Consider the following 26,150-nt stretch of genomic DNA (forward strand, 5'->3'; position numbering starts at 1 on the left):
TATAACAATGATTGTGTTTTATTTGGAACTAGGAACCGTTAAGTATAATATTAATACAATATTATACTTAATATAAGTATAATATAATATAATATTAAACTAAATTATCATTATTAAATTAAGTTTCACATTATTTTGCATTATAATATAATATTAACACTTAACAATTTTCCAAATTAAGAGTCTGAGCTCTAATGAGCAAGATCGCTTAGTAAATATTTATTTTTGTGTTCTCGCTTTACTGTTTAACACAAAAGATAATAATAGAATTACACATGTTTACTTCACTAAAAATGAATTACCATTTTCCCCCTAATATGTTTTTTTTTTTTTTTTCGAAGATTTAACAATATAAACGCGTACATTACAGAATTTACCTCAAACCTTATTAATAAATAACTAACTATACAGGAAATATTTTAAAATTAAGAACTGCATATATATTTTTAAATTTTGAATATAAATGTATAGAAACGTTATATAAAACAATATTATTGAATAACTCACTTCTACGGAATATTTCATTTCTTCTGACGAGTTATCTCGAATTCTTCGAAACAAATCTTTACAGATCTGGGGTATAATGCCTTCTTGACCTTCTTCCTGTTTTCCCATCATGGTGTATGATTTTCCAGCTCCAGTTTGTCCATAAGCAAATATACAAACGTTGTAGCCTGAAATTAAAAGTTTGATGTTATGTAATAGTGATCTAAAAAACTTGCCACTGTTAGATTTTTTAGATTTTCTCTTAGAAATGATTTCAGAATACACTGAGCGATTTGAGCGTGATTCTCGATAACGTACATAAAATGAAATTTCTTCTATCATTACTTAATTAACTGAATAAATAAATAAATAAATAAATAAATAAAACTTGGTCAAGTTTGAAGTTACTGTAAAATAAAACATAGTGGTGTGAAAGCTTCTCTGTTTTCTACTGTAAAAACATTTACATTAAGATATTTTAAGAGTACACAGTTAAAAAATGTGGTAAATAATATTTAAAATGTAAACAATATTTTGCTCTTGCAAGTGCATACATTTACGCAAATTAACTATTAGTTATTAATAATTTTAATAAACTAATAATACTTGATCAAGAAAGAAGATTGTAGTATTATTTTAAATCTTTTTTATGCGTGTTTAAGGCCAACGACAAAGTTAACAAGACCTTTTATTATAGAAAAAAAATGTAACGATGTTCCAAGAAATTTATTTGCAAAAGCAATGATAACATGTATGATTATTCTGCTATTTTAAGAATATTTACAAACCTCATTAACATTCATTAATACATATAGCGTTATAATTAGAAAGGTATTTTCATACTCTTTCAAAAATATTTTACTGTTCCGAGCTTTAACCAGTGCAAAATTGAGGTTTCGATTTTTTTAGTCAAACTACAATAAAATGGATGTGAAAACTATACGCAATTTATTTAACTTTCGAAACAAAATTTTATGTGATATTTCGATAATTGCTGGCTGAAATCAGAAAAAATAAATATTTTTGGAAGAAGAATTACGAAAAACTGACGATATATTACATAATTCCTCCAGTTTTTTAAAATTTTATGTTGACTCTTCTACTCCTTATTCGGGAAATGAAGTGTGAAAATGTGTTTGTGCTCATAGGATTATTTACTCAAAATATATATATATATATTTTTTTATTATTTGGAGTTTCGGCATTTTTTTACGTTTTGAAGCAAATAGAAGTGATTTTCCCCATAAATATGCTTAGTACAATGTAAGTTTGTCTAAGGACGATGACTAAATAGTCTAAAAAAATACTACCTAATTCATATTGCAATTTTATTTAGTTATATATTTCTTTCAACGTCTATATTTTTTTCATATTCATTATCATAACTTTTCTTAAAAAAAAGTCTGTTTAACCATTTTCTTTAAAATATTGGTACTAACTCTGACAATGAATAATTCTTACCTTCAAAAGCGTGTTCCAGCATTTCTACACCAATATCTTTATACACAACTGCTTGAGAGGAAAACAATGGATCTGTTGGCTGTAAATAAAAGTACATGAATTCAGTATTACGTTTGTATAAAAGTACAGGTATTCAATATTACGTTTGCATTTTTTATGGACACTAATGTGACTTAACAATTTTATATTCTTCAAAAATTATTAACTTATTAATTTTTAATTAAGCTGATTTGTAACAGTATATTAAGAGTCGCATTATAAGTCTCTGAATTTTGTTGAATATTTATGTATTTCATATAAGTGTCAAGAAGTAAAGTTGTAATTATATTGCTGTAGGACAAAGTGGTTAATGGCAATGTTAATGTTCGAAGAATACTCTATGTATGTAACGATGAAACAGTTTTGTTTATAGATGTTGGTGCAAGAGATTGGAAGAAAATTTGTGGTTTCATATATGTAGGATATGTTGCTCTGATAAGAAATGGTCATCAATAGATAATAGGACTAGAATTAACATCAATTTATCAATTCAATAGTATTGTTCAGTTTTTGGAAGGCTTGAGTCCTCCATCTTTCTGACAACTTCCAAATCCCATCCACCTAGAATTGGGTTGGCTTGAATGTGAAGAATTTATCACTGTTGTTTGATAGGGTTTGAGTCACGGAATTGTTTCCCACTCAAAGTTCTCTATAGAAGCCTAGAAAAGTGGAAATCGGATCGCGCAGTTAGGTGAATATGGTGAACAGTGTAAGATCCCCAACCTATGTTTTTCAACTTTAATGAACACCCACAGACACGTAAGGCCTCGTGCTGCGTTGGAAGAACATAATCCCTTTCTATTCACCAACTATGAATGTTTTGACTTACTCTAACTGGCTGCAAATGTCTGATTTTGTAGCAGAAGCTTATAGTAAAGAATGCTCTTGATATCCCACTAGATGTAAAGCATGAGATGAAAATGAATGTGTGGTTTCCGTGGTTCGTCAGCTTCACCTACGATCGTTTAGCACACATCATTGTCATATACAATCCATTTTTCATCACTAGTATTATTTAAAAAAAAAAGGGGGGGGCTTATTTTGTTTAGTTTCAGAGGCATATCGCTGACAGAATAATGATTCAATTTATTTTTCGTGTGGAATCAAAGATACCACAGCGACAAGTGCATCCAAGATTCAACAAATGTTCTTAAGTAGTGCTTTCAGGAATGTTAGAGTCTCTGCTATTTTTCTGGTTGATAACCAAAGGTTAGATCAAATTTGTGTCTTAACAAGATCGCGGCCTATCTTTGAAGATCACCCATATCAAGTCTTGTTTTTAAGATTGAAATTCCCAGACATGAATTTGGTGCATCATCTCCGTACTGATGATTCACCTACAGCCAGTGGCGTAGGGAAGGGGTGGGCCCAGGGGGGGCGAGCTCCCCCCCAAAAAAGTCCCGACAATGTAATTTGGTGCTTTGATGTTTGTAATTTTTTTCTCCGAAGAAAGAGCAATTGCCTTCCACGTACTCTATTTCAAAATAAAACATGTCACTAAACAGTTTCTAGACACGCTGAATGAAAGAAAGGAGGGGTAAAAATAAAGATTTTCCTTTGTTGTTTTGGTTTCATTGCGATGAAAAATATTTGAGAAAAAATTGTTAACAGGAAAGAGTGGAAAACAACAGTAAACACTTGTAGAATGTGACTATCTCACAGCAATATCTGATGTTTGGTCAATTGGAGCAATTCAGAAGATTTGCTTAAGTTAGACGAGTTCAAGGTGTCGAAATAAGAACTTCCTTTGCAATTGCAAAATATCACAAAGCGTTTTACAAAAGTGGCTAAAGCGGAAAAAGGCAATTATGTTCATTTCGGTGAGGAAAATGTGCAAAGAAACCAAAAAAACAATGGAGAAAAATCTAAACAAGATACAATATTAATTCAGGGGAAGACTCGCAAAACGTTTTAGAAAAACGGCTAGAACGTAAAAAAGACAGTAGTGGTGTGCAAAAACAGGAACTGAGAAGCAACAAGCGTATTTTTCGAAACATATAGCATAATATGCAAAAACGTTGCTCATTACTTTCAGTATGATTTTTGTAGTTTATTTTTATATATGTGTATAGTGGTATATGTTTTTTTTTCAACCTAATAACGGTTTATTATTATTTATATGACGTAACCTGTATTTTCAAACTAATTAACTCCTTTTAAATCAAATAACACAAAAGTATAAAGCATTGTACTTACGTCATGTGACCAGTATGAGTAATCATAGTTAAAGCTTTTTACACTGTCTTTGGAACCCGGTGGAGCTTTGGGATTTGAGATACCTGAAAAACACAATGTACAAATGTTACATTACAACAGCATAAAAATATAAGTACTTAATTTATAAAGTTTGAGAATATATATATATATATATATATATATATATATATATATATATATATATATATATATATATATATATATATATATATATATATATATATATATATATATATATAAAAGCTTAGATTTTCACTAGTTCAATTTCTAGATATTCTGAAAGATATAGTGGTAGGAGAGAACACGAAATATGCATAATATTGCAAACTTATGTGGAGTAAGAAACTAGTACCATAGAAACTAGTTTTTCTTCTCAAAGAAGGCACATGGAGTAAAAGCAACTTTCAGAACTATCCGATTTAATATTTCTTTACGTATTTATGAAGGAATACTAAAACCAGTAGTTGGTATTTTGAAACTCTAAATTCGAAGTGATTATCTATTAAAATACTTCAAAAATAAACCAATGCAACTGAGTACCAAATTTGAGTTAATATTATTTATTTGTGCATTATGGCTTAATATTTAGTTGTTCAATTAAAATAAATTGTAATACTCAACTAAGAAACTTTTCAGATTTAGCTCTAAACGCATGATGTAAGTTTTTGAAATAATGACTAGGCGTGAAAGTGTAAACAAAGGCTTGAAGTTCGTATCATTCAACCTTATTAAGATTACAGAACTTTCAAAAGGAAGATGTTGAATAGTTTTTAAATACACTCAGAACTTAAACCATAACAGAAATTCGAATCAAATAAACTATTGGCATCGAGCACTTCATGAATCAAAGACGATACATGATATTACGACGTTTAATATTTTGTCAAGTCATTATTTATTAACTCCAGTTTCGCATGGAATACTCGTTTAAAAGTTTTTAGTGTTATATGAATATCTATTTTCATTTAATTTCCAATTACACTGCCAGTTTTATTTAGCAAAGATCAAAATATGTAATGCACATAGAATACAAAGTTTTTAAAAATATTCCTTAGCACGATTCCCTTTCCTTTGTTCTACGAATTCATTTATTGGCATTTTTAAAAGAAAAGAAAAACTAATTGTATTGTTGTCTTGAATATTAAACGACACCTAATATTGGATTCGAGTATATTTAAGTATATTAATAATGGATTACTTTCTAATAAAATATTAATTAGGATAACATTATCATACTACTTAGGTTTGAAGGTTATTTATATGTAAGAAGGCAATATCTTAAACAAAGAGAAACTAGATTATTTCAAATCACAAACTTACCAACAAAGATTTAATTGTTAGCTATGCTGAAACATCAACAATCAGCTTCAGCACAAAAGTCTACACCTGGTAGATCATTGTCCTTTCAGCTTTTTAAGAATGCATTGGTTATATGTACCTTACTCAATCTCAGACACATGAGACGTGAATATCTTCATAGAAAACCATAACAAATATAGAACTTTAGCTATAGGGTCATGATGATACAGAAAGAGTTGAAAACCTCAGCATGTTAAGCTCGCAGCAGTGGTCAGCGCTTCGTTCCTATGTAAGTACCTTCACTCCTCACGTTGTCTTTGATTACTCACTTTATATCTCTGGCTGGTATTAATTGTTTTCCAAAATATTCATATGTGTGATTTGAATCGTCTAATAGGAAAATCGTCTAATAGCATTTCATTTAATAATGAATCTGAATTAGTTTATTAGAGAATTAGACGATGTTTACGATATATGACAGACGGATGTAGTCATCTTACACCTATATTATTAGCAAATTACTAAAACAATTCAAATATGCCTTACAGTAGTACTTCTGTAACATTTTCATATGCTATAGTCATAATCATGTTTAAAGTGAAGCAATCTATTCCGAAGTTATGTGTAGTAGTTGGACGTAAGTGTGTAACTTTACACTGTCTATTGATAAACTTAAAACTTTTATAGCAGATTGATAATTAATAACGTTATTCTTAATAATTACGCTGGTGATACAAGTTTCGCTATTACAGCCGATAATGAACATGTTATAAATTTTAAAAGTAAGGGTTCAATAATATATTCAACACAGTGGTTCCAATTACATTTCGTGCTTTTTTTTTTTTTTTTAATGTACTGAAAGTCTACTGGCACTGTTCGTTTTCAGTCTATTCTGTTCAAACCACTGTGCTAAATTTTTCGAACCTTAATTTTAAAATTTGTATCATGTCTACTATTGGCTATAACAGCTAAACTTATTGGTTGGTGTTTTTGAAGTTTCGCGTTCCGTCCAGATCGTGACCGAGGCTATATGAGACATGAGCCTACTGCTTAAAATCGGATACAAACCACATGAGCTCTACCGGGATCGAACTCAAGTCTCCGTGTCAAAAGTGCGTTCGCTAACCATATAGCCAGAAGGAAGTTCAGTTAAACTTGTATCAACTTATGTTATCAGTTGTTTTTATTGACGGATGTTTGAAGTTTAATGTCCCTTTCTCATCACTGAAATCTTTATAAGAGTGAATCTATTGTTTAACGTGGATTCTTGAAGCATATTTACATCGGTTTTCTCACATTATAGGCAGAAATACTAACCTCTCAATCATGCGAATAACTCCAGTTTTTTTTTCCACTACTAACAGGGAATGGTTGTAATGGCAATAGAAACAATCAAATAGATACAACACAAACAGAGAAACTGCCAGAAACATAAGCAGAGGAATGAAAGGACAGCAATATTAATGCGTATGTACAGTAGGCAATATTACTCCACCTCGATGAAAACGCATTTAAGAACATCCCGTATAAATCGTACGAATTCGCACCACAGAACATCTGTCTAGAGAGTTTGCTGATCTTAGTACACCAGGCACTGTACAGGGCAGTCTGATCATAGAGGGTATGCTGTTAGTAGTTTAAAGATCGCCGGACAACACTTCGAGCATAGTTGTGTGTGCGAACCCACTGTGCGTGGATCACAGTTCGTCTGATAGCAGACGATGCTAGCAAATCTATTGTCCACTCAAGTGACATCAAGCACGGTTGTACAATGGAGCTGCGAGAAGTCGGGTAGTTGTTCCGCAGAATTGTATCGTGACGTCAGAGGTACCTCCTTACTGTCAGTGGCACAGTAAATAATCCATTACGGAAGACAGGCCCACGTTCCACGTATTCCAGCACTACCACCTCTGACACTTGCTCATCACGAAGAATGTTTCCGGGTATGAGGAAACTGCATTTGCAGCACGAGTTGTGAGAGGTGGTATTCCACGATGAGAGTAGTTTCTAACTTGCATACAATGAGGTACAGTGCAGATGAGCATGGAAATCCAGATTGTGTTCATACTCTCCATACATAACCCACTATAGGCATTCTACTACAGAAGCAATAAGCTTCACATCTCACTCGCATCTGGTCTTCATTCAGAGGACCAAAACTAGTGCCTCGTACATTCGTGACAATGTCAATCCTATGGTCAAACTTTATGTGGACACTTTGTGGAACCCTATCATCCACCACGATAATGCACATTCCCATAACGTCAAGGCAACTTAGCGAGCTCTATTGATGTTCACCCTCTACACTGGCCTGCTAGGTTTCCAATCTAAACTCTATCGAGCAATGGAAGGAGTTTTGATTACAAGCCTCGCTCCGACAAGGACCATCGTCCAGCTACCCCTGTTTACATGGCTGCTCGGGATGATTACACATACTTCTAAGGTGCATCCTGTATGTTTCTGAACAGCCTGTATAATACTGTCACGGTATTTTATGGAGACAACATTGAGATTACAACCAACTGCCACTACCTGCTTCTTGTGTGCCAAGTTCGCGAGAATTCCTTTTGTGTATTCTTAGATGCTCCCCCACCAATATGTATATAAATAAATGAAATTAATTTACAAGCTATCAAAGTAATTCCTTTTCATTTTCATTATAGCAGCTGTTGATTACCTCTGCCAATTACGATGTCGTATACTGGAGAAGTTCTTTTTCAAAGTGAGGCATTAGAAAGCTGTGCTAGTTTCAAAGCCAATTTTGTAGCTTAAAAAAAAAAAAGTTAAATTTCAATACTATTATTATAGCAATGAATTTATCTGCAAATAATTAGCTATTGAAGTATTGTAAAGAGTGAAAAAAAAAAAAAAAAACAGAGATACCCTTAGATTAACTATTTCAACAAGTAACTCTAGTACATCGTAAAGTTTAAAAGCAAAATTTTCGTTTGACTCCCCCAACTCAAGTTATCGAATACACATTATTTTTGATGTCTCAGTTTCATTTGCATTTTATAGAAGCACGTTAAAAGCATTTTTAGTGAATAGTGCTCTCAACGGGTCGGGTCGGGTCGGGTTGAAGACCGACCCGACCCGACCCGTGACCCGAATTGACTGACCCGACCCGATGACCCGACCCGACCCGACTGACCCGAACCGTGATCCGATCTGATTGACCTGACCCGATAACCCGACCCGAGCTGACCCGGTTGACCCGACCCGACAACCCGACCCGAATAACCCGACCCGACAACCCGACCCGAGCTGACCCGATTGACCCGACCCGACAACCCGACCCGAATAACCCGACCCGAGCTGACCCGACTGACCCGACCCGACAACCCGACCCGACTGACCCGACCCGACAACCCGACCCGAGTTGACCCGACTGACCCGACCCGACAACCCGACCCGAGTTGACCCGACTGACCCGACCCGACAACCCGACCCGAGTTGACCCGACTGACCCGACCCGACAACCCGACCCGACTGACCCGACCCGACAACCCGACCCGAGTTGACCCGACCCGATCCGAGTCGGGTCGGGTCACGGGTCGGGTCGGGTCAACCCGACCCGTTTGAGAGCACTATGATCACGACACTGGGTGAACGCCAAAATGCACTCACATTGGGAAACTAGTTTTAAAAGCATAATTTTAGAAAATAAAGCATAAAGCATAATTTAAAATATATAGCACAATTCTTGGAAAATTCTCTTTAACTGAAAGTTTAACATACTGTGTTAATATTTTTAAAGCCAATATTTACAATGCAAAATCATTGAGAACATAACAATGCAACAATGAAAATCTTATTTTCATTTCTGTAAACTTTTCGGTGAAATCCTTTGATGTGGAGAAAAGAAAAAAGTAAAAGAAAAAATTTTCTGCCAACAATGAATAGTATGCAAGAACTCCATACTATATTGTTACAGTGACGACGCCAGCTTTAAGTTCTTAGGGGGGCAAAGGAGGGGCAGATACATTTTCGGGGGGGGGGCTATTTGCCATACCAAAAATGACATATTTATTACGTTTGACTTATTTTACATTACATTGTGTATTTCGTTGCTGTTTTTATGTTAGATCTATATGATTATAAATTAAACTTATTTCAAATAAAATTTGTGTAAGTAACGTCTGCACATGAAATATTTTTCAATGAAAATTTTGAAGCCTAAACATAAATTGAATTACTTTCGCGTATGCTACAAGTAACACATTCGTCTATATGCTACGTCTCTCTCTCTCTCTCTCTCTCTCTCTCTCTCTATATATATATATATATATATATATATATATATATATATAGCCAGAGAGAGAATTTACGAGGAGCTGCTGAAAATGTCGTAGTCCAATCCAGAAGGAGTGTAGGTACTAGGTAGAAAAATGAAATCGTAGTTTAGAAAAACATATCTCTGTATATACAAATATAAAGTTTCATATTAATAATGACATTCTTATTGTTTCTCAGGCCTCTGAAGTGATTATGTGTGCCCAAACAGATTTCACGAACATCCAGATCCTTACTGTTATAACATTTTTGTTCCACCAAGGAAAGTCACCGAAGTAAATTAATTAGGAAATCAGTGAAACACCACGGGACTCTCCTCCGTTATATATGGTGGTGAAGAAGTAAGTGGCTTATTATAAACGTAGCAATTTCTCATCAAATTATGCTTTACATCCAGGATGATTAAAAGCAATGACTCTTCCTGGAATCATGGATGCAATTTGTGACATTATTCTTGAAAATTGCAGCATTTCAGCCAATGGTGGATATAGCCCGGGGCCGGAGGGCCTAGGCCACCCCAGTTTTTGTGTGACAAAAATAATTTAAGCTATTATTTATATAGTTTTTAAAGTGTATAGTAAACTCACGATATATTTATTATAGTCTGAGGTCTGCACCCCGCTTTCTCAGTTTTTACCTTCTCAGCAAAACTTGTGTCAGAGATTCTGGGCATTTCTTTGGAACTCGTCGGTAGCATAATTCAGAATGGCTTGGGTATGCGCAAGTTCTCGGCATAATGGGTTCCCAAAATATATGTCAGGAGAATAAAAGGGTAACGGCATTAAGAGAAGTCTTCTCCCAGTTTGACCGTAATGCTGATCAATTTCGCTGACGAATAGTAACCATAGATGAAATATGGTTGTACCACTATGATCCTGAATCGGAACAACAGTCAATGGAGTAATAGCACTCATTTCTCCATCGCCCCAAAAAGTTCAAGACACAGAAGTAGGTTGAGAAACTGTTTGGAACATTCTTCTGGTATAAGTATGGAGTGGTAGACTACCTCCTCAATGGTCAGATATTTAATCCAGAATCTATACATTACTTACAAAACTGAAAGAAAAATTCAAAGTTCAACGCTGCGGAAAATGAAAAGAAAGGAATTCTGTACCTTCAGGAGAATACACCTGTCCATCAAGCCCCTGCGAACATAACTGACATTGCATAATCTAGGATTTCAATGTCTAGATCATCATTCTTATTCCGCAGATTTAGCTCCGTCTAACTATTACGTGTACTTATTTCTCAAACTTAAATAACACTTGAAAGACGCCATTTTAGATCTGATAGGGGTAGTGCTACGAACAGTGCTGCGAGGAAATCTAGATTTTTTTAAACTTTTCTGCAAAAGCTGGAGCACTGTACAAGGTAGTATATTGACTCTCGGGGGAAGAGAAGAAGAAGTAAAACTTCACCAATCCACGTGCACTCCTTCCGGGTTGGGCTACGAATTTTTCAGCAGTTCCTAGTCAATATGGTAGACGTCACGTCAGTACTTTGAAACAAAATAAGTAAAGGAGCACTAGTATAAACCAATTACTAACTAAAGATCAGCACTCTGACAATACATTTTATTGGGAATCAATTTCTTCCATAACTTTATTATTATCATTTGCAGGAAGGGAAAACACAACTCTTTTTATCTCCTTCAAAAAATTAAGCCCTGGTAGTTGCAAACTAAGCTGTTATAAGCACATCCTCTGAATATTGGAAGCCGAGAATAATGTTTCAGAAAAAAGAAGTTTTAAATAAAACAAAATATGAAACTGAAAACTTCAAACCTGGATAAATACAAACAAGTTACGTAACTGATTTTACCTTTCTTTTGTTTCCAATCGAAGTTGATCCAATGAGAAGAAAACAAGTCGACCAAATCTACTATTGTTCGCTAGGCACAATTATTAAAAATCATAAGAAAGAAGTATAACTAAAATTTACCTCAAAAGGGGCTAAATTAGAAAACAGAAATATGCGTGCATACCCAGACGCTCAAAGAAGAAAGCTTGAGGATTAATCTGCCACATAGTAAATTCATGGAAAGTGGACTACAATTTGTCAATGAGATTGGTTATGATACTGATATAAAATACTACGTGAAGAATGTTTAAAGATTGTACGAGTCTGGAGGGGCAGTCTAAGTGGCAGTCAGGGGGGCAAAAGTAGCTACTATGGGGGCGCTCGCCCCCTTGCCCCCTTCTGGCGTCGTCACTGTATTGTTATGTTTACTTTTTGAACTTAAGCACTTTCTGTACTTTTTGGTGGCATCTTTTACTTTCCCTTTCTGTATATATGTACCTGTAAGGCGCACACAAATGATAGAAAAAATTTATTCGAGCAAAGCACATCTCTTTACAATGAATTAAGTAGAAAGTTCATTAAATATGAGAGAAACTAGTTGCAAAAAAATATCAATAAATAGATCAAGATATTTAGAATATTTAATGTATAATAAATATACATTATACACGATTAATGTAAAATAATCATTGAAATTAACAATAAAGCATAATTTAAAAAAAGCATAATTAAACAAGAAATAAAGCATAATGTGGGTTGCTCTAACAATTAAGTTGTATGAAGACGAGAAGAAAACGAAAGCTGGTTCCTTAACGAATTTCGTTGATCTTGTTTGTGTCTACAAAAACGCATTCCTAGAAACCTACAAGCTAGGTGTCATCTCTGTGATTATATCAGTTTCTAGTGCTACATGTGAAAGATCATTCTCTTCTTTGAAAAGATTAAAGACTTGTATACGCAATTCAATGACTCATGATAGGTTGAAAAACTTAGTGTTACTTTATTTTGAGAAGAAAATTGCTAAATCGTTAGATCTTTAACAAGTTGTGGATATGTTTGCTGCTGCCCACACGAATAGAAAGATCCTCTTCAAGTAGAGGCATGAACCTATAAGTTATTTTCTTTACCTGTAAAAGTGTATTTGCTTCCACTTAAGTCAACCAGCTACACATATTTTAAACGCCATGATTAAATAACTATTTACTTATATTAGAAATCAATTGCATTAATGAATCCTAGTTGTTTGAGGTACTAAATTCTTATATTTTCACTGTTTTTCAAAGAGTAAAATCATGAACAATAAAGATGGAAACATTCACCTTAAATACACACACACACACACACACACACACACACACACACACATATATATATATATATATATATATATATATATATATATATATATATATACAGGGTGGGCCATTTTAATTAATCCACGGAAATATCTGAAAAATGATAAAACATAGAAGAAATGTTTGAAGTACACGTTATATATTGCTAAGGGGGAAAACCAATTCCGCCAAAAGTACCCCTCCTCGCCCCCCGTAAATGGGGGTAACGGGGGGTAACTTTGAAATGTCAAATAGGAACATGGGTCGAGTAATACCTCGTTCGAAAGGTCTTGGAAAACTAAGTAACGCTGTACCAAAAGATGTTTCATATTGTGCACCAGTTTCAAAATGGCCGCCATGAGATGGTTCGGAAACTTCAGCACCCGTAGTATGAAAACCATGGAAGGTAAATGAATAGAACAAAATTGAAATACGTAAATATCATAGGATGATCCCAGTGGCCTCCCTGAAGGGGTCTTGGGGGCTAACTTCAAAATTTCAATGTCCGACCGGACAACGGTTCGGGCGTACGCTTGACCTGCCCAATGCTGTTTGGAAGGCAGACTTCATGGATAGAGAATTGGTGCACTGAGTTAATGCGGATGGCCACAGTTACATTTTGAGTAACTATTAGCGGCCTTTTGAGAACACTGCCATTTCACCTCAATCGTTTTCTCCTGCAAGATGTTTGATTTTGCAAGATTTATCGAACGAGGTACCACTCGACTCATGTTACTATTTGAAATTTTGAAGTTAGCTCCCAAGACCCCTTCAGGGAGACCACTGGGATCACAGTTATCATCCTATGATATTTACATATTTCAATTTTGTTCCATTCATTTATCTTCCATGGTTTCCATACTACGGGTACTGGAGTTTCCGAACCATATCATGGCGGCCATTTTGAAACTGGTGCACAATATGAAACATCTTTTGGTACAGCGTTACTTAGTTTTCCAAGACCTTTCGAACGAGGTATTACTCGACCCATGTTCCCATTTGACATTTCAAAGTTACCCCCCGTTACCCCCATTTACGGGGGGCGAGGAGGGGTACTTTTGGCGGAATTGGTTTTCCCCCTTAGCAATATATAACGTGTACTTCAAACATTTCTTCTATGTTTTATCATTTTTCAGATATTTCCGTGGATTAATTAAAATGGCCCACCCTGTATATATATATATATTGGAGATGTCCCCCTCAAAATCCTCTTGGGCCCTTCATTGCCCCCCCCCCCGTGAAAAAAACTCTAGCTACGGTACTGGACACCATGCACCAGAGATGAATTCTCTACCACTGAGCCACCGAGGCCCTGCTTGGGCTTGGTCATCCATATCCAATATCTCTTTTGGCGTTGCTTAAACAACTTCTAGTTTTCTTCTAAATCCAGACTCCATATTGGCGTAGATATTAATATTACAGTCGATTGGTAAAATCAATCTTCCACATTTAAAAATTAAAGTACACACAAGTAGAAAAATAAGCATTTATCATAAAAACACTAGCTGCAAGTGTTCAAAATAGATTTATGGTTTCTATAAAATCAATTGAAAATTGCTATTTTTAATTAGGCAGCTAGTGAAAAACAGCAGCTTTCGACTCCAGCCGAGTTTAAACTCAACCTAAACTCAGTTGACCAAAGTGAACTGACCCGACTAACCCGACCCGACAACCCGACCCGATAACCCGACCCGACAACCCGACCCGATAACCCGACCCGATAACCCGACCCGACAACCCGACCCGACCTGACCCGATTGACCCGACCCGACAACCCGACCCGAATAACCCGACCCGACAACCCGACCCGAGCTGACCCGATTGACCCGACCCGACAACCCGACCCGAATAACCCGACCCGACAACCCGACCCGAGCTGACCCGATTGACCCGACCCGACAACCCGACCCGAAAAACCCGACCCGACAACCCGACCCGAGCTGACCCGACTGACCCGACCCGACAACCCGACCCGAGTAGCCTGACCCGACAACCCGACCCGAACTGACCCGACTGACCCGACCCGATAACCCGACCCGAGTTGACCTGACCCGACCCGACCCGTAACCCGACCCGAGCTGACCCGACCCGACTCGGGTCGGGTCGGGTCACGGGTCGGGTCGGGTCAACCCGACCCGTTTGAGAGCACTATTAGTGAATGTTCTCTTCCCGGTATAACTTTTCTGCATCAGTATAAACAAGACTATTTTATCTTGATCTACCCGTAGCAATGAGCGTTTCCATTTTCAACCTACTCGCTCTCCCGCATCGATCTCTGCAGTTGCTCTTGCCACCTACTAACTTCTCGTCTTCCAGCAGCTCGTTCTAAATATGATCTCGTCGAGAGATTCCAGGGTACTTTGTTTTGCAACTCTACAACAACTTCACACTCTCATAAAAGTTAGTTCTACAGTTAACACACTCTCACGGTAAATTAAAAATAGCGTTAATGAGTTGACTATTTTAATATACATACGTACCAGAACATGTTAATTTACTTACTTTTTTTAAAGTACATATTTGTTTACTTACTTGTTTAAGAATTCCTGTAACTTAGATATTGATTCCAACATTAGCTTTGCCCAGCAAATGTCATTAATAACACAATTGGTGTCCAATTAATAATAGTTTTATTCACCTTTACAGCAAAAGCAAGGAACTGGACAATAACCAATCTGCATCAGCAATATTTCCTTTTGCATATCATCCAATGAAAAATCAGCATATGAAAGCTACTGTTGGAGTTGCTATCTAACTTAAAGGAATCCTCAAACATGTCAAGATCATACTTTCGCAGTTAAGAAAGATTAGGCTACACTAATTGATCACAAATAGTTTCTTCAAGTAAATAGGTTGCGCACTGAAATCTAATTAATGAGAATTTTCGAATCCTATGCGTAGAAAACATACTTAGTTCGTGGTATGACAATACGTGTACAGTCAACAAACGTAGACTTTGACGGTGATCTTGATTTTGTTTGGTTGTTGTTTGCTGTGCAGGAAACGCTATTGCTATAGTCGGTCCCCCATGAACGTTTGCTTACACCCTCGACCTTCTGGGCTTATGTTCTCGTGATGTAGCCCAAACACGCTATATCTAATAAAGACCATCCCCTTAGTTCATGAATTCCATTTCCACCCCTGACTGGGAGAGAAGTGTGATGGGGACACACGATAATCCAATTTCCTTAAAACATTTCTCTAAAACCCTAATTATTTACTAACGAAAAGATTTTGTGGTTTAGTTTTAATACGATGTGAGTGAGTGCAGTGGACTTAAACTATGTCATTCAAATTTATTTAATTAAATGGCACAGAAATTGAATAATATGCCTATACATTGTAGTTCGATGTTTTATTAATTTTAAACATATTTAGTGAAATTTTCGAGTGCTTCTACTTGTATCTTGAATCCCTGAGTTCGTATTTATCAGTTGTGCTCTTCTGTAACATGTAGGAGAACAACTGTGGAAATTAATTAGATATTTAGTATTATTTTGCATCATTTCAATGTGAGGGAATGTTTATTGGTTTATTTTATAGGTTTTTAATTCAATAATTAGCTACTTTATTATTTTTTATTACTCTTACGAGATTCAAGATTGAATTTAAAAATGCAAATTTCAACATTCTAATTACCCTATCGTCTAACTTCAATCGATAAAAGATTGTAGGATACAGAACACGCAGATCGAGTAGAAGGTGACGTATCATATACGCAACACGCCCAGTCTTCGATCGTTGATGTCAGTCATTTTGATTGAGAATAGAATATCTCTTTACTTCACTCAGTCACATCAAGTGGATGCTCTAATGATGTATTCCAATAATGATTTGGTTCGCTTTTCTCTCTCTTTCACATCCTAACACAGTGTAGAAACATCGCGATATATGTAGATCAGAATTACAGAAAGCAAATGCTACTTGCATAACAATGTTAATCAATGAAGTAGGTGTTATTTATTTCGTTTTTTTTTTTTTTTTTTTTTTTTTTGTTGTTGTTGTTAAAACAAGTTAGTTTCGTTTCACAATGTGAAAATACGGCAGACTTCCAAACTATGTTAATTCAATACTCAACTTGAAGCAGTATTGTTAGTAAAAGGCCTTGTGTTGCTTGAGTGTGATTTGCTTCCATTAATCTATGATGAGCTCATGTTACGGTAACTCCTGATGCTATGGAGGGATAATAAAAGTAGAACAGCAGTGATGACTACCGATCAAACGAACAGTGAGTGAGTGGTACTCGTTCCAAGAATCTATAACTAAAAGATAAAGAAAATGAAATCTTTGAGTTTTACGTCCTGCGGTTATGCCGGTTAGGCTAAGGGAGACGGTGATTATGAGAAATGAATGAAACGGTGGAATGAAGAAAGTGGGAGGAAAAGGGAGAACCCCGAGAAAACCCACGAGCACGGCGTTTGTCCACCACAAAGTTCACACGGCGCGAGCTGGGACCGAACCAGGGATCCCAAGCACCGGAGTTGAAAGCTCTACCACTGAGCCACCGCGCCCCCCAACTAAAAGGTACAATTAAGCAATAAGATCAAAAATAGAATCTGTTCCTCGGACGATGAATCTTTATATAAAAAACAGCCAGTAGGCCTACTCGCTATCCCTTACTGTTTTGTTCTCCGGTGATAAATGTTGAAACCCGAAATCGTTAATTTGAACTACATCCGGTTTGAACAGAGGGTTAAAAATGAAGTGAAATCTTTCAGTTTAACGTCTCAGGGTTATGCCCGTTAGGCTAAGGTAGACGATGATTAAAGCAAGTTAATTATGATGGAAGAATTGGTGGAATGAGAAAGTGGGAGAAAATGGAAGTACCCCGAGAAAACCCACGTACACGATGTTGTCCACCACAAACTTCTTGGCCACGGACTACACGCACTAGAGGTAAGCGCTCCCCCCCCCCCAACAGAGGATTAAGACAGGAGATAGAACCTACTTTTGAGGTACTGAATCGATTGTAGAAAACCGCTTCTTGATATCTGCTAAGTTTTTGGTCTTTGGAAATCAGATTTGGAACTGGAACTATTAGTAAATTTAATATATATATATATATATATATATATATATATATATATATATATATATATATATATATATATATAGACGTATACACTTTTGAGAAACGATCGGTTGCATAAAACCGTTTGTCGCTATCCATTACTGTTTCTGTTATATGAAAATAAATGTTGAAACCGGAAATGGCTAATTTGAACCAATTCCGGTTTGAATAGAGGGTTAACGGAGGAGATGGCACATATTTTTGAAACGCTGATTCGATTGCAAAAAAAAAAAAAAAAAAAATCTCGATATCTCTTACTGTTTTTGCTACACTAAAATTAGTATTGAAATCTCACATACTATGCTTTTTTTGTGACCCTGAATCGATTCCAGAAAAGAGCTTGTCGCTATCTATTTTAGTTCTACAGCGATAAGAGTTGAAATGGAAATGGTTAATTTGAAACATTTCCGATTCGACACAAAGTGGCGTAACTAAATGCTTGGGGGCCCTCCCGCAGCCAGCGTACAGTGAGGCCCCTTCTCTACGTCTCACTTCACAATTTGGGGGCCCTCTGACCGCTTGGGCCCCCGCAAAGCGGGGTCTGCGGTTTCCTTATTTACGCCCCTCTAGACACAGATGATTAACGGAGGAGATGGAAGCTATTTTGGGGACGCTGAATCGGTTGCAAAAAAAATCGATCTCAATATCTTTTACCGTTTTTGCTGTATAGAAATCAGCATTGAAACCGGGAAAAGCAGTAAATTTCAACCACTTCCGGTTTTGGTATAGGATTGCGGGTTGTGATGATATGCTTTCTTGAGACCCTGAAACGATTGCAGAAAACCGCTTACCGCTAACTATTACCATTTTTGTTCTATGGTGATAAATGTTGATATAGGTAATAGTTAATTTGAACCACTTCCGGCTTGAATAGAGGTTAGGAGAGATTATGAAACTTATTTTTGTGATAATGAATCCATTACAAAAAATCCCCATCTCAACATCTTTTACCGTTTTTGCACTATGAAAATCAGTATTGAAGATGACAGTTATAGTACATTTAAATCACTTCCGGTGTCGGTAGAGTGTTGCAAATAGTTATGGCATGTTCCTTGGAGACGCTGAATCGTTCGCAGAAAATCGCTTCTCGTTATCTACCGCTGTTTTCGTTCCATGGCGATAAACGTTGAAACCGGAAATGGGTAATTTGAACCATATCTAGTTTGAATAGAGGGTTAACAGAGGAGATGGAACCTATTCTTGGGACGCTAAATCGATTGAAGAAAAAACTTTTCGATATTTCTTTCCATTTTTGCTTATATCTGTCGACAGACGAAAGGACGGGCAGAGCCGTTCTATAAAACTTCCAACACTTATGCATAGCATAGTGTGAAAAAAAAAAGTAGAAACATCTTATTTTGCCTGTCACTGTCAAAAGAAAACTAATGCTGACTCTTACTGACTACATGGACCAACACGAACACTACTAAAACAGCATTCTACGTACATTTTAATGTATAAGTATTAACTAGTGATCCTGTGTATTGTTGAAGAGAGTGAATTTCCCACTCACTAATTTAAGCCTCAATCTATGGGAGTAAGTCTCTAATTTTCGATAAAACGCACACAATGCTCTATAAAATTGGGGAGAACACTCTTCCTCATTATTGACCTATTTAAATTGCAAGCAAGGACACGATTGGAAATTCTCGAAAAAAAAAAAATCTATATTCGTAAAAACTTGTATTTTTTACGAAGATTATCATAGAATTTTTATTTAAATCTTCGGGGTGGGGAGTGGAGTGAGTCCTGATATTTGATCGACTTCAACTGCAAGAGCGGGCATTATGTGAAAATCTCAATGAACACATACATTATATTGTGTTAAAATTGATGTTATCATTATAGCTATAGGTTTTTTTTTTTCTGATTGTGGCAATGATTGTGAAGCCTCAAAGAAGTATAGGGCTACGCCATAGTCCATGAAAATCTAAACTTTTATAAAAAAGAACTTGGATCATATTTTTAATCTGAGGGGATGGGAGGGACAATTCATACCAGATTAGGGGGTTCGGTTTTGACATCTCGTCAGAAAAAGTACTAGCTTAAATGAGCACTTACTCGTAGTAGGATATTATTAAATAATAATAAATTGATAATTATGAACTGAAGTAGAGGAATAGCTGCATTAGGGATATCATATATGCAAATTTCATTATACAGGTAGTCACTTGTACGGTTCACATCAATTAATATTCCTCCGATATTGGCGCATGGAATTGTGAAAATAGTAATGATTTTTAGAAATTGTGAAAATCTCTAAATGAATGAATCGTCATATTCATTACTATTGAATTTTATTCTATTATTGTTTTTTGAATGTATCCATTTAGAGATATTTTGTCCATAGACGCCCATGAATGGACAATATGAGGCTCAACCCCCACTAGTCTTACCATAATATTCTTAGATTTGTGTTTTTGTTTTACGTCCTTATCCAACATCTAGGTCATGAAGAACGGGACTTACTATAACGCGGGTTAGGAACCACGACTAAGGTTTGAACCTTGCAAATTCTCAATCATGCGCGAGCAACTTTCATAGTGCAGATCGTTCCCTACTCCCAATATCTCGACACCGAAAGAGCTCAGTGATAATAAACAGATTTCTTACAGGTGGCAAGAACAAATGGTCAAAACCACCAGGTGAATGGATTACTGAAGCAGTATGATCACTATGCAGTGCATCAACAGTATAGAAAATACTGTATGTCTCATTTAGCAGCTCGCATGAGCTGGTTGACAACAAGAAACCGAGTTGCTGGTAGTAATAGCAGTTGAGCTTCATGACCTTTCCGCAGTTCTATTTTTAACTCAAAGGGGGCATTTGAAGTTGCGGTCCATATATGTGAACATGACGTGCAAGAATGACAGTAGGAAGGAGTCAAATAATTTCATTACTTCCGTATCAACAAAAAGCATATGGTTGCAATAGTTATTACCCATAGTTCCAAACAATATAACTGGTAGATAAAGATACTGCCCGGTTTGTTTCACACTTTTTATGTAGTCTACATATAGATACGTCTCCTTTCCTGATATATATTTTAAGAAGTTTTGTTTACCAATCAAAACTCTTTTATATATTTATCCTGTCTGTTCGTGTGTCCGTCCGTCAAGAAGACAACAAAATCTCAAGAATTGCTTGATGGGGTCACTATCAATTTTGCTCAGGATGTAGGGGGCCAAAAGTGAGGAATAGAGTTACCTAATAAAGGTGATCCATCCAGTTGATCCCAAGATATGGTCTCTCATGTATAAGGCTATTAAATATGATTGCCCTTTGGTAGTACGCAATTCAACTGTGCCTAAAGGTCAGGTTGGTTTCATAAATTCAGTTACTTTTAATATTCTAACCAAATTCCTTCACATGGTGTACATGTGACACTGTTACTTGTTATACGTGTACAAGAAAGAAAAAAGTCTCTCTCTCTCCCTCAGAGAGAGAGAGGGAGAGAGAGAGATCTGTGTGGATATCCTCGGATGTATCTGAATCACTATAGTATTTTGCGGATATATGCGTATTTTTAGCTCCTGTGTGGAAGGAGGATAAAATACGGATATTCGTAAAAAGACATTCATTTAAGTGGTCACTTCTCAATATTATTAATTATTTACGTTTTGTAATAAATCCTTTTGGGACAAATAACTACCAAAACAAAATTTAGATTTGGTAATTCCCCCCTTTCTTTCTCTCTCTCTCTCTCTTTCTCTCTCTCTCTCTCTGCGTTAAAACCCTACAATAAATAAAATATGCTAATATGATTTTATGGCAGTTTGTGGTTGATGGTGTATTCTTCCTGGATGTCTCTTATCTCCTCTTTACCTTTGTGTTATAAGCAGATTATTAATTATGGGAGCTCTCTCCCGTCGTCAATGAATCCACAGCAATCCCTGCAGTTAATTCGCATCCTCATTTTATAAATGAAAATGAAATGAAATCTTTGAGTTTTACGTCCCACGTTTATGCCGGTTAGGCTAAAGGAGACGGATATAATGAGTGATAAATGAAATGGTGGAATGAAGAAAGTGGGAGGAAACGGGAGAACCGCGAGAAAACCCACGTATAACAAGCACACGGTGTTTGTCCACCACAAAATTCACTTGGCGGGGGCTGGGATCGAACCCGGGACCCCAAGAACCAGAGGTGAACGCTCTACCACTGAGCCACCGCGGCCCGCGTCCTCATTTTAAGTAACACGAACGCGTGTAACAAAAATATAAAGAAAAGGAAGAACAAAAATGGTTTCAGTACTGCTTGCTACTTACGTAACTGAGCAGTGTCGCCCTGTTTTCGCAATTCAGCAAACAAAGAAAATGTAGTAGTAAGAACTTAGAATCAACGAAGCAAAAAAAAAAAAAAAAAAAAAAAAAAAATCCATACCATAAAGGTCGCATGAACTATTGAACGTAAACGATTGTCGCCGAACGAACGGTCTTTTGGAACAACAGCCAAACAAGAGAAGTCGCTTGACGCCGCGTTGTAATCTGGTAGGAGACAACAAAGGAAATGTAGTTGAACTGCAAACCCCATTCCTTTATATACTATTACATTAGAGAATGCACTGGATGATCCACGGGAAGGGAGTGGACGATGGCTCCCAAAGGCTATCTTTTTATAGGTCTATATAAATTATTGCAGGGGACACCGTAGACTAGTGATTAGAGCGTAGAGATGCAAAAAAGCCGGCTTTTTTGAATCGATAGTTTTTTTCACATAAAAAGCCGGCTTTTTTGGAAAAAAAACGAGAATTTTGGAAATTTTGGCTTTTTTCATTTTCATGATTTTTCTATCCAAATAGCTTTCTTATAGTATATTCTATATTTAGATAAGATTTCCACGACCTGAATGCCATATTTAGCTCTGTAATTCACCATCAAGATGGATGGAGCACATATTTTAGAATTAAAGCTAACATGAAGAATGTAGTATTTGAGGGCAATTTTACAGGTTATTTAACTTTATTTTAACTTTTGAGTTATCGGCATTTTTTTCCTTCTCTAGGTCATTTTAGTTTGTCATCCGTGTTTCATTTCTAAGAGCTTAGTACTCCAGCTTCTAGCACGAAAGTTAAACTTACGTTTTTCTATATATCCGTCAAAGCATACGTTTTTCAATATGTCCGTCAAACCGTATTTCCACATTTCTGTTATACTGTAGTTGTGCAATGATTTAGCAATAATTTTCCAGATACAACCTTGAACACCAATTTATACAAATAATCAATAGCGGATTTAGAAAAGTACTTTGGGAGGGGTTTCTCTGTTTCGTTTTCTAAAAAGTCCTAATTTTATTTGGGAGCAGCTTGAAGTTTATGAGTACAGGCATAACTAATATTTCGTTTCGTTTATATGTTTAGCAATAATCTTCCGGATACAACCTCATTGAAGATCATTTTATACTGAGAATCAGTGGCGAATTTAAAAAAGTGTTTTGGGAGGGGTTTTCTTACTACTAATGTTTAGTTTTTCTAAACATTTGTAATTTTTATTTGACGGGAGTTTAATGAGTAAAGGCATAACTAATAGATATTTCGTTCGTTTTAGACATTCCACAACTTTGGAGAACAGGCTTTAGTCCGAAAGACCGATCCTCTAACCTGCGCAAAACCGTCACTGCTGGTAATTAGTAATAATAACGATTTAAAAAGAATAAGAAAGGAAGTCGGCCAACTCCTACACTCCTAGTCGGCCAGTACACGCACTATTTCTACATTCTCAGATGGAATGAAGGAAGGCTTTGTCAGAATGGTCGAATGCTGGGTTGAATCCCGGACTTCCCGATAGAAGCGCAAAAGCCAACCACTCAGTCACGTTTGTTGTGCAGTTGTATTTAGCTTAAATATATTCCGTAGTCTTTTTTTTTTTTTGTTCCGTAATGATATGTTGAATCCCTCTTGTTAAAAATTCAGAAAACTTGAGGACTGGGTAAACCGTGATGGTGGTCAAGGGCGCCCATGTTGTGGTTTCCAAGGAGGGGCAAGTATAAGCGACGTTTCAAAAATAGTTTCAAATTTTGCTGTAACTAAGGTAAAAATCCTATTGGATTTTCAATATTCTGAAGTACATTTTCCTCTAGGGGGGAAGCAAGCACCCTCTTAACCCCCTGATGGGCGCCCTTGATGGTGGTTGTAAAAAACTTGACTGTAGAATTTCAAGAATATACAGAACCATGTGCAGCCTTTAATTGTATCATATAAATCTAAGTATTTCTCTTATGTTTTATTTTAATTTTATTTTGTTTCAAAAAGAGGGTATGGAATATTTTGAAGTAAAAATACTACATACAATTTTGCTAGTTATTTGTGTATTTTTTGAAAGAAGTTTTTACTCTTAGGGTTGGCTCTTTTACACCAGCTATTTTTTTATTAAATAACTGGTTTAAACTAAAAAAAATTAAAAGAACAAAAATGCGAATCGTGTGAACTTCATGGTGACGTTTCACATGTCAAACCATCTGCATTAGTCTTATTTCCTTTTCACCTTTTAATCAAGGTGTCCCATGTTCAATTCTCGGTCGAACCACAACCCTTCTTTCATGTGTAAACCAAGTACTCTTTCGGATGTCACTGTAAGCGAAAATCTTCTCCTTGATAACCTCGGTATTACGTAAGGATGTTAAGCCTAAACATACGAAGCGAAACCAAATTATATATTTCTGCATGCCTGTTGTTTTATAAAGAAGCGAAGGTTGCTTAAATATATTGATTAAAATTGGTAAAATTTATCGATTGCCTACTTAGCTTCCAACATTAGCTTGGATTGGACTTTCAATGATACCTACATACTAAATTTGTAATTTAATACCTCAGTTTTAGAAAAATAAACACACTGCTGAACAAGACTGCACTTATTTAATATAAAAACACATTTACACGTGACGTTTCGATCTTCTATCCAAGATCCTCATCAGACGTACACTCACGTCTGATGAGGATCTTGGATAGAAGATCGAAACGTCACGTGTGAACGTGTTTTTATATTAAATAAGTGCAGTCTTGTTCAGCAGTGTGTTTATTTTTCTGATTTTATTCGTAAGACGTTGACTATGATTGTGTGTCACTCAGTTTTAGCGAACTGATTATAATACGTTGACCTTTAAATTTTACATGCAAATTAAATTTTACAGGATTTTCCCGTTATTGTTTTACATTTAAAAGAATGACGGGATTTTCCCGATGGCTAGGGCGGGAGTTTCTCAATTTAAGAAATTTACTGACCGGACTTCTTTAAGCTTATGGGACCTCTTCCAGCATAACCCCGTTGTTGAATAATAACACCAAGGCGAAACAAACTTATTTCTGTGAATATGTAATATAAATACATAAAGCAAAATATCTAAATCAAAAAACCTGGTTTAAACCCCAAAAAAGCCTGGTTTAAACTACCCCCCCAAAAAAAACGGGTTTTTGGCATTTTTAGAAACAACCATGGTTCTTGCCAACTCTGCTTACTTTTGTATATAGGAGGTTAAAATGTGTTTATTATATACATTGGTTAATCCTTTGGAATTCATAATGTAAAAATGTTGAAGTAAAATTGTTTAAAATATCTTTTCGAAATTCATGGTTTACTTTCGAGGTTTTATATTATTATCGGCATCAACCACTAATTAAATGATTTTCTGTGTTATAGAGAAGCGAAACAAAGTCTGCTTTATCGATTTAAAGCAGAATTTTGAAAAAAGCCCAAAATTTCCCAAGCAAAAAAGCAAAGCAGAAAAAACAGTTTTTTTTTTTCAAAAAAGCCGGTTTTTTCCGAGCCCTTGCATCTCTATTAGAGCGTTAGACTCATGTCCGCGTGGTGCCGGGTTCGATTCCCGGTCGATGCTTCCCAGTTTTCGGTGTCTATCCAGCGTCGTGAGGCAAACTGGGGAGTCACGTGAAGGCCACTAGGTCTAGAAAGCTCCTGATGCGCCTTTAGAGGCAGGGCAACGCAGCGCGCGTTATAATCACATGCTCGTCGCTTGGCTAGACGTAGTTCAGCCAGTCGCTAGCAGATGGCGTTGGAGCAGGCTTAAGCCCACAAAAAGGGCTGTTACGCCAACTGATTTTTTGTGGTTTGAGTTTTTATATAAATTATTACACTACTTTATTCTAATTTGATGTAAAATTTCTTTTTTCAAGCCTACATCAATCGTCCAGGAGGCCA

At 36.1% G+C, this 26,150-nt stretch overlaps 1 protein-coding gene across 9 annotated transcripts in view; it reads right to left on the minus strand.

The window, feature by feature from the left end:
- unc-104 (kinesin family member unc-104) overlaps window positions 1-26,150 on the minus strand; it is a 209,262-nt gene that overhangs the window by 85,734 nt on the left and 97,378 nt on the right. For all 9 annotated transcript variants that reach the window (XM_081736858.1, XM_081736861.1, XM_081736859.1 and 6 more), the window contains exons 3-5: window positions 4,183-4,265; window positions 1,948-2,026; window positions 508-674 (exon numbers count right to left, since the gene is read on the minus strand). In XM_081736858.1, the coding sequence (XP_081592984.1) occupies window positions 508-674; window positions 1,948-2,026; window positions 4,183-4,265 (329 nt within the window). The remainder of the gene's footprint in view (window positions 1-507; window positions 675-1,947; window positions 2,027-4,182; window positions 4,266-26,150) is intronic.

The sequence above is a fragment of the Thermobia domestica genome, chromosome 13 (assembly GCF_964235325.1).
Source record: "Thermobia domestica chromosome 13, izTheDome1.hap1.1, whole genome shotgun sequence".
Classification (NCBI taxonomy): Eukaryota; Metazoa; Arthropoda; class Insecta; order Zygentoma; family Lepismatidae; genus Thermobia; species Thermobia domestica.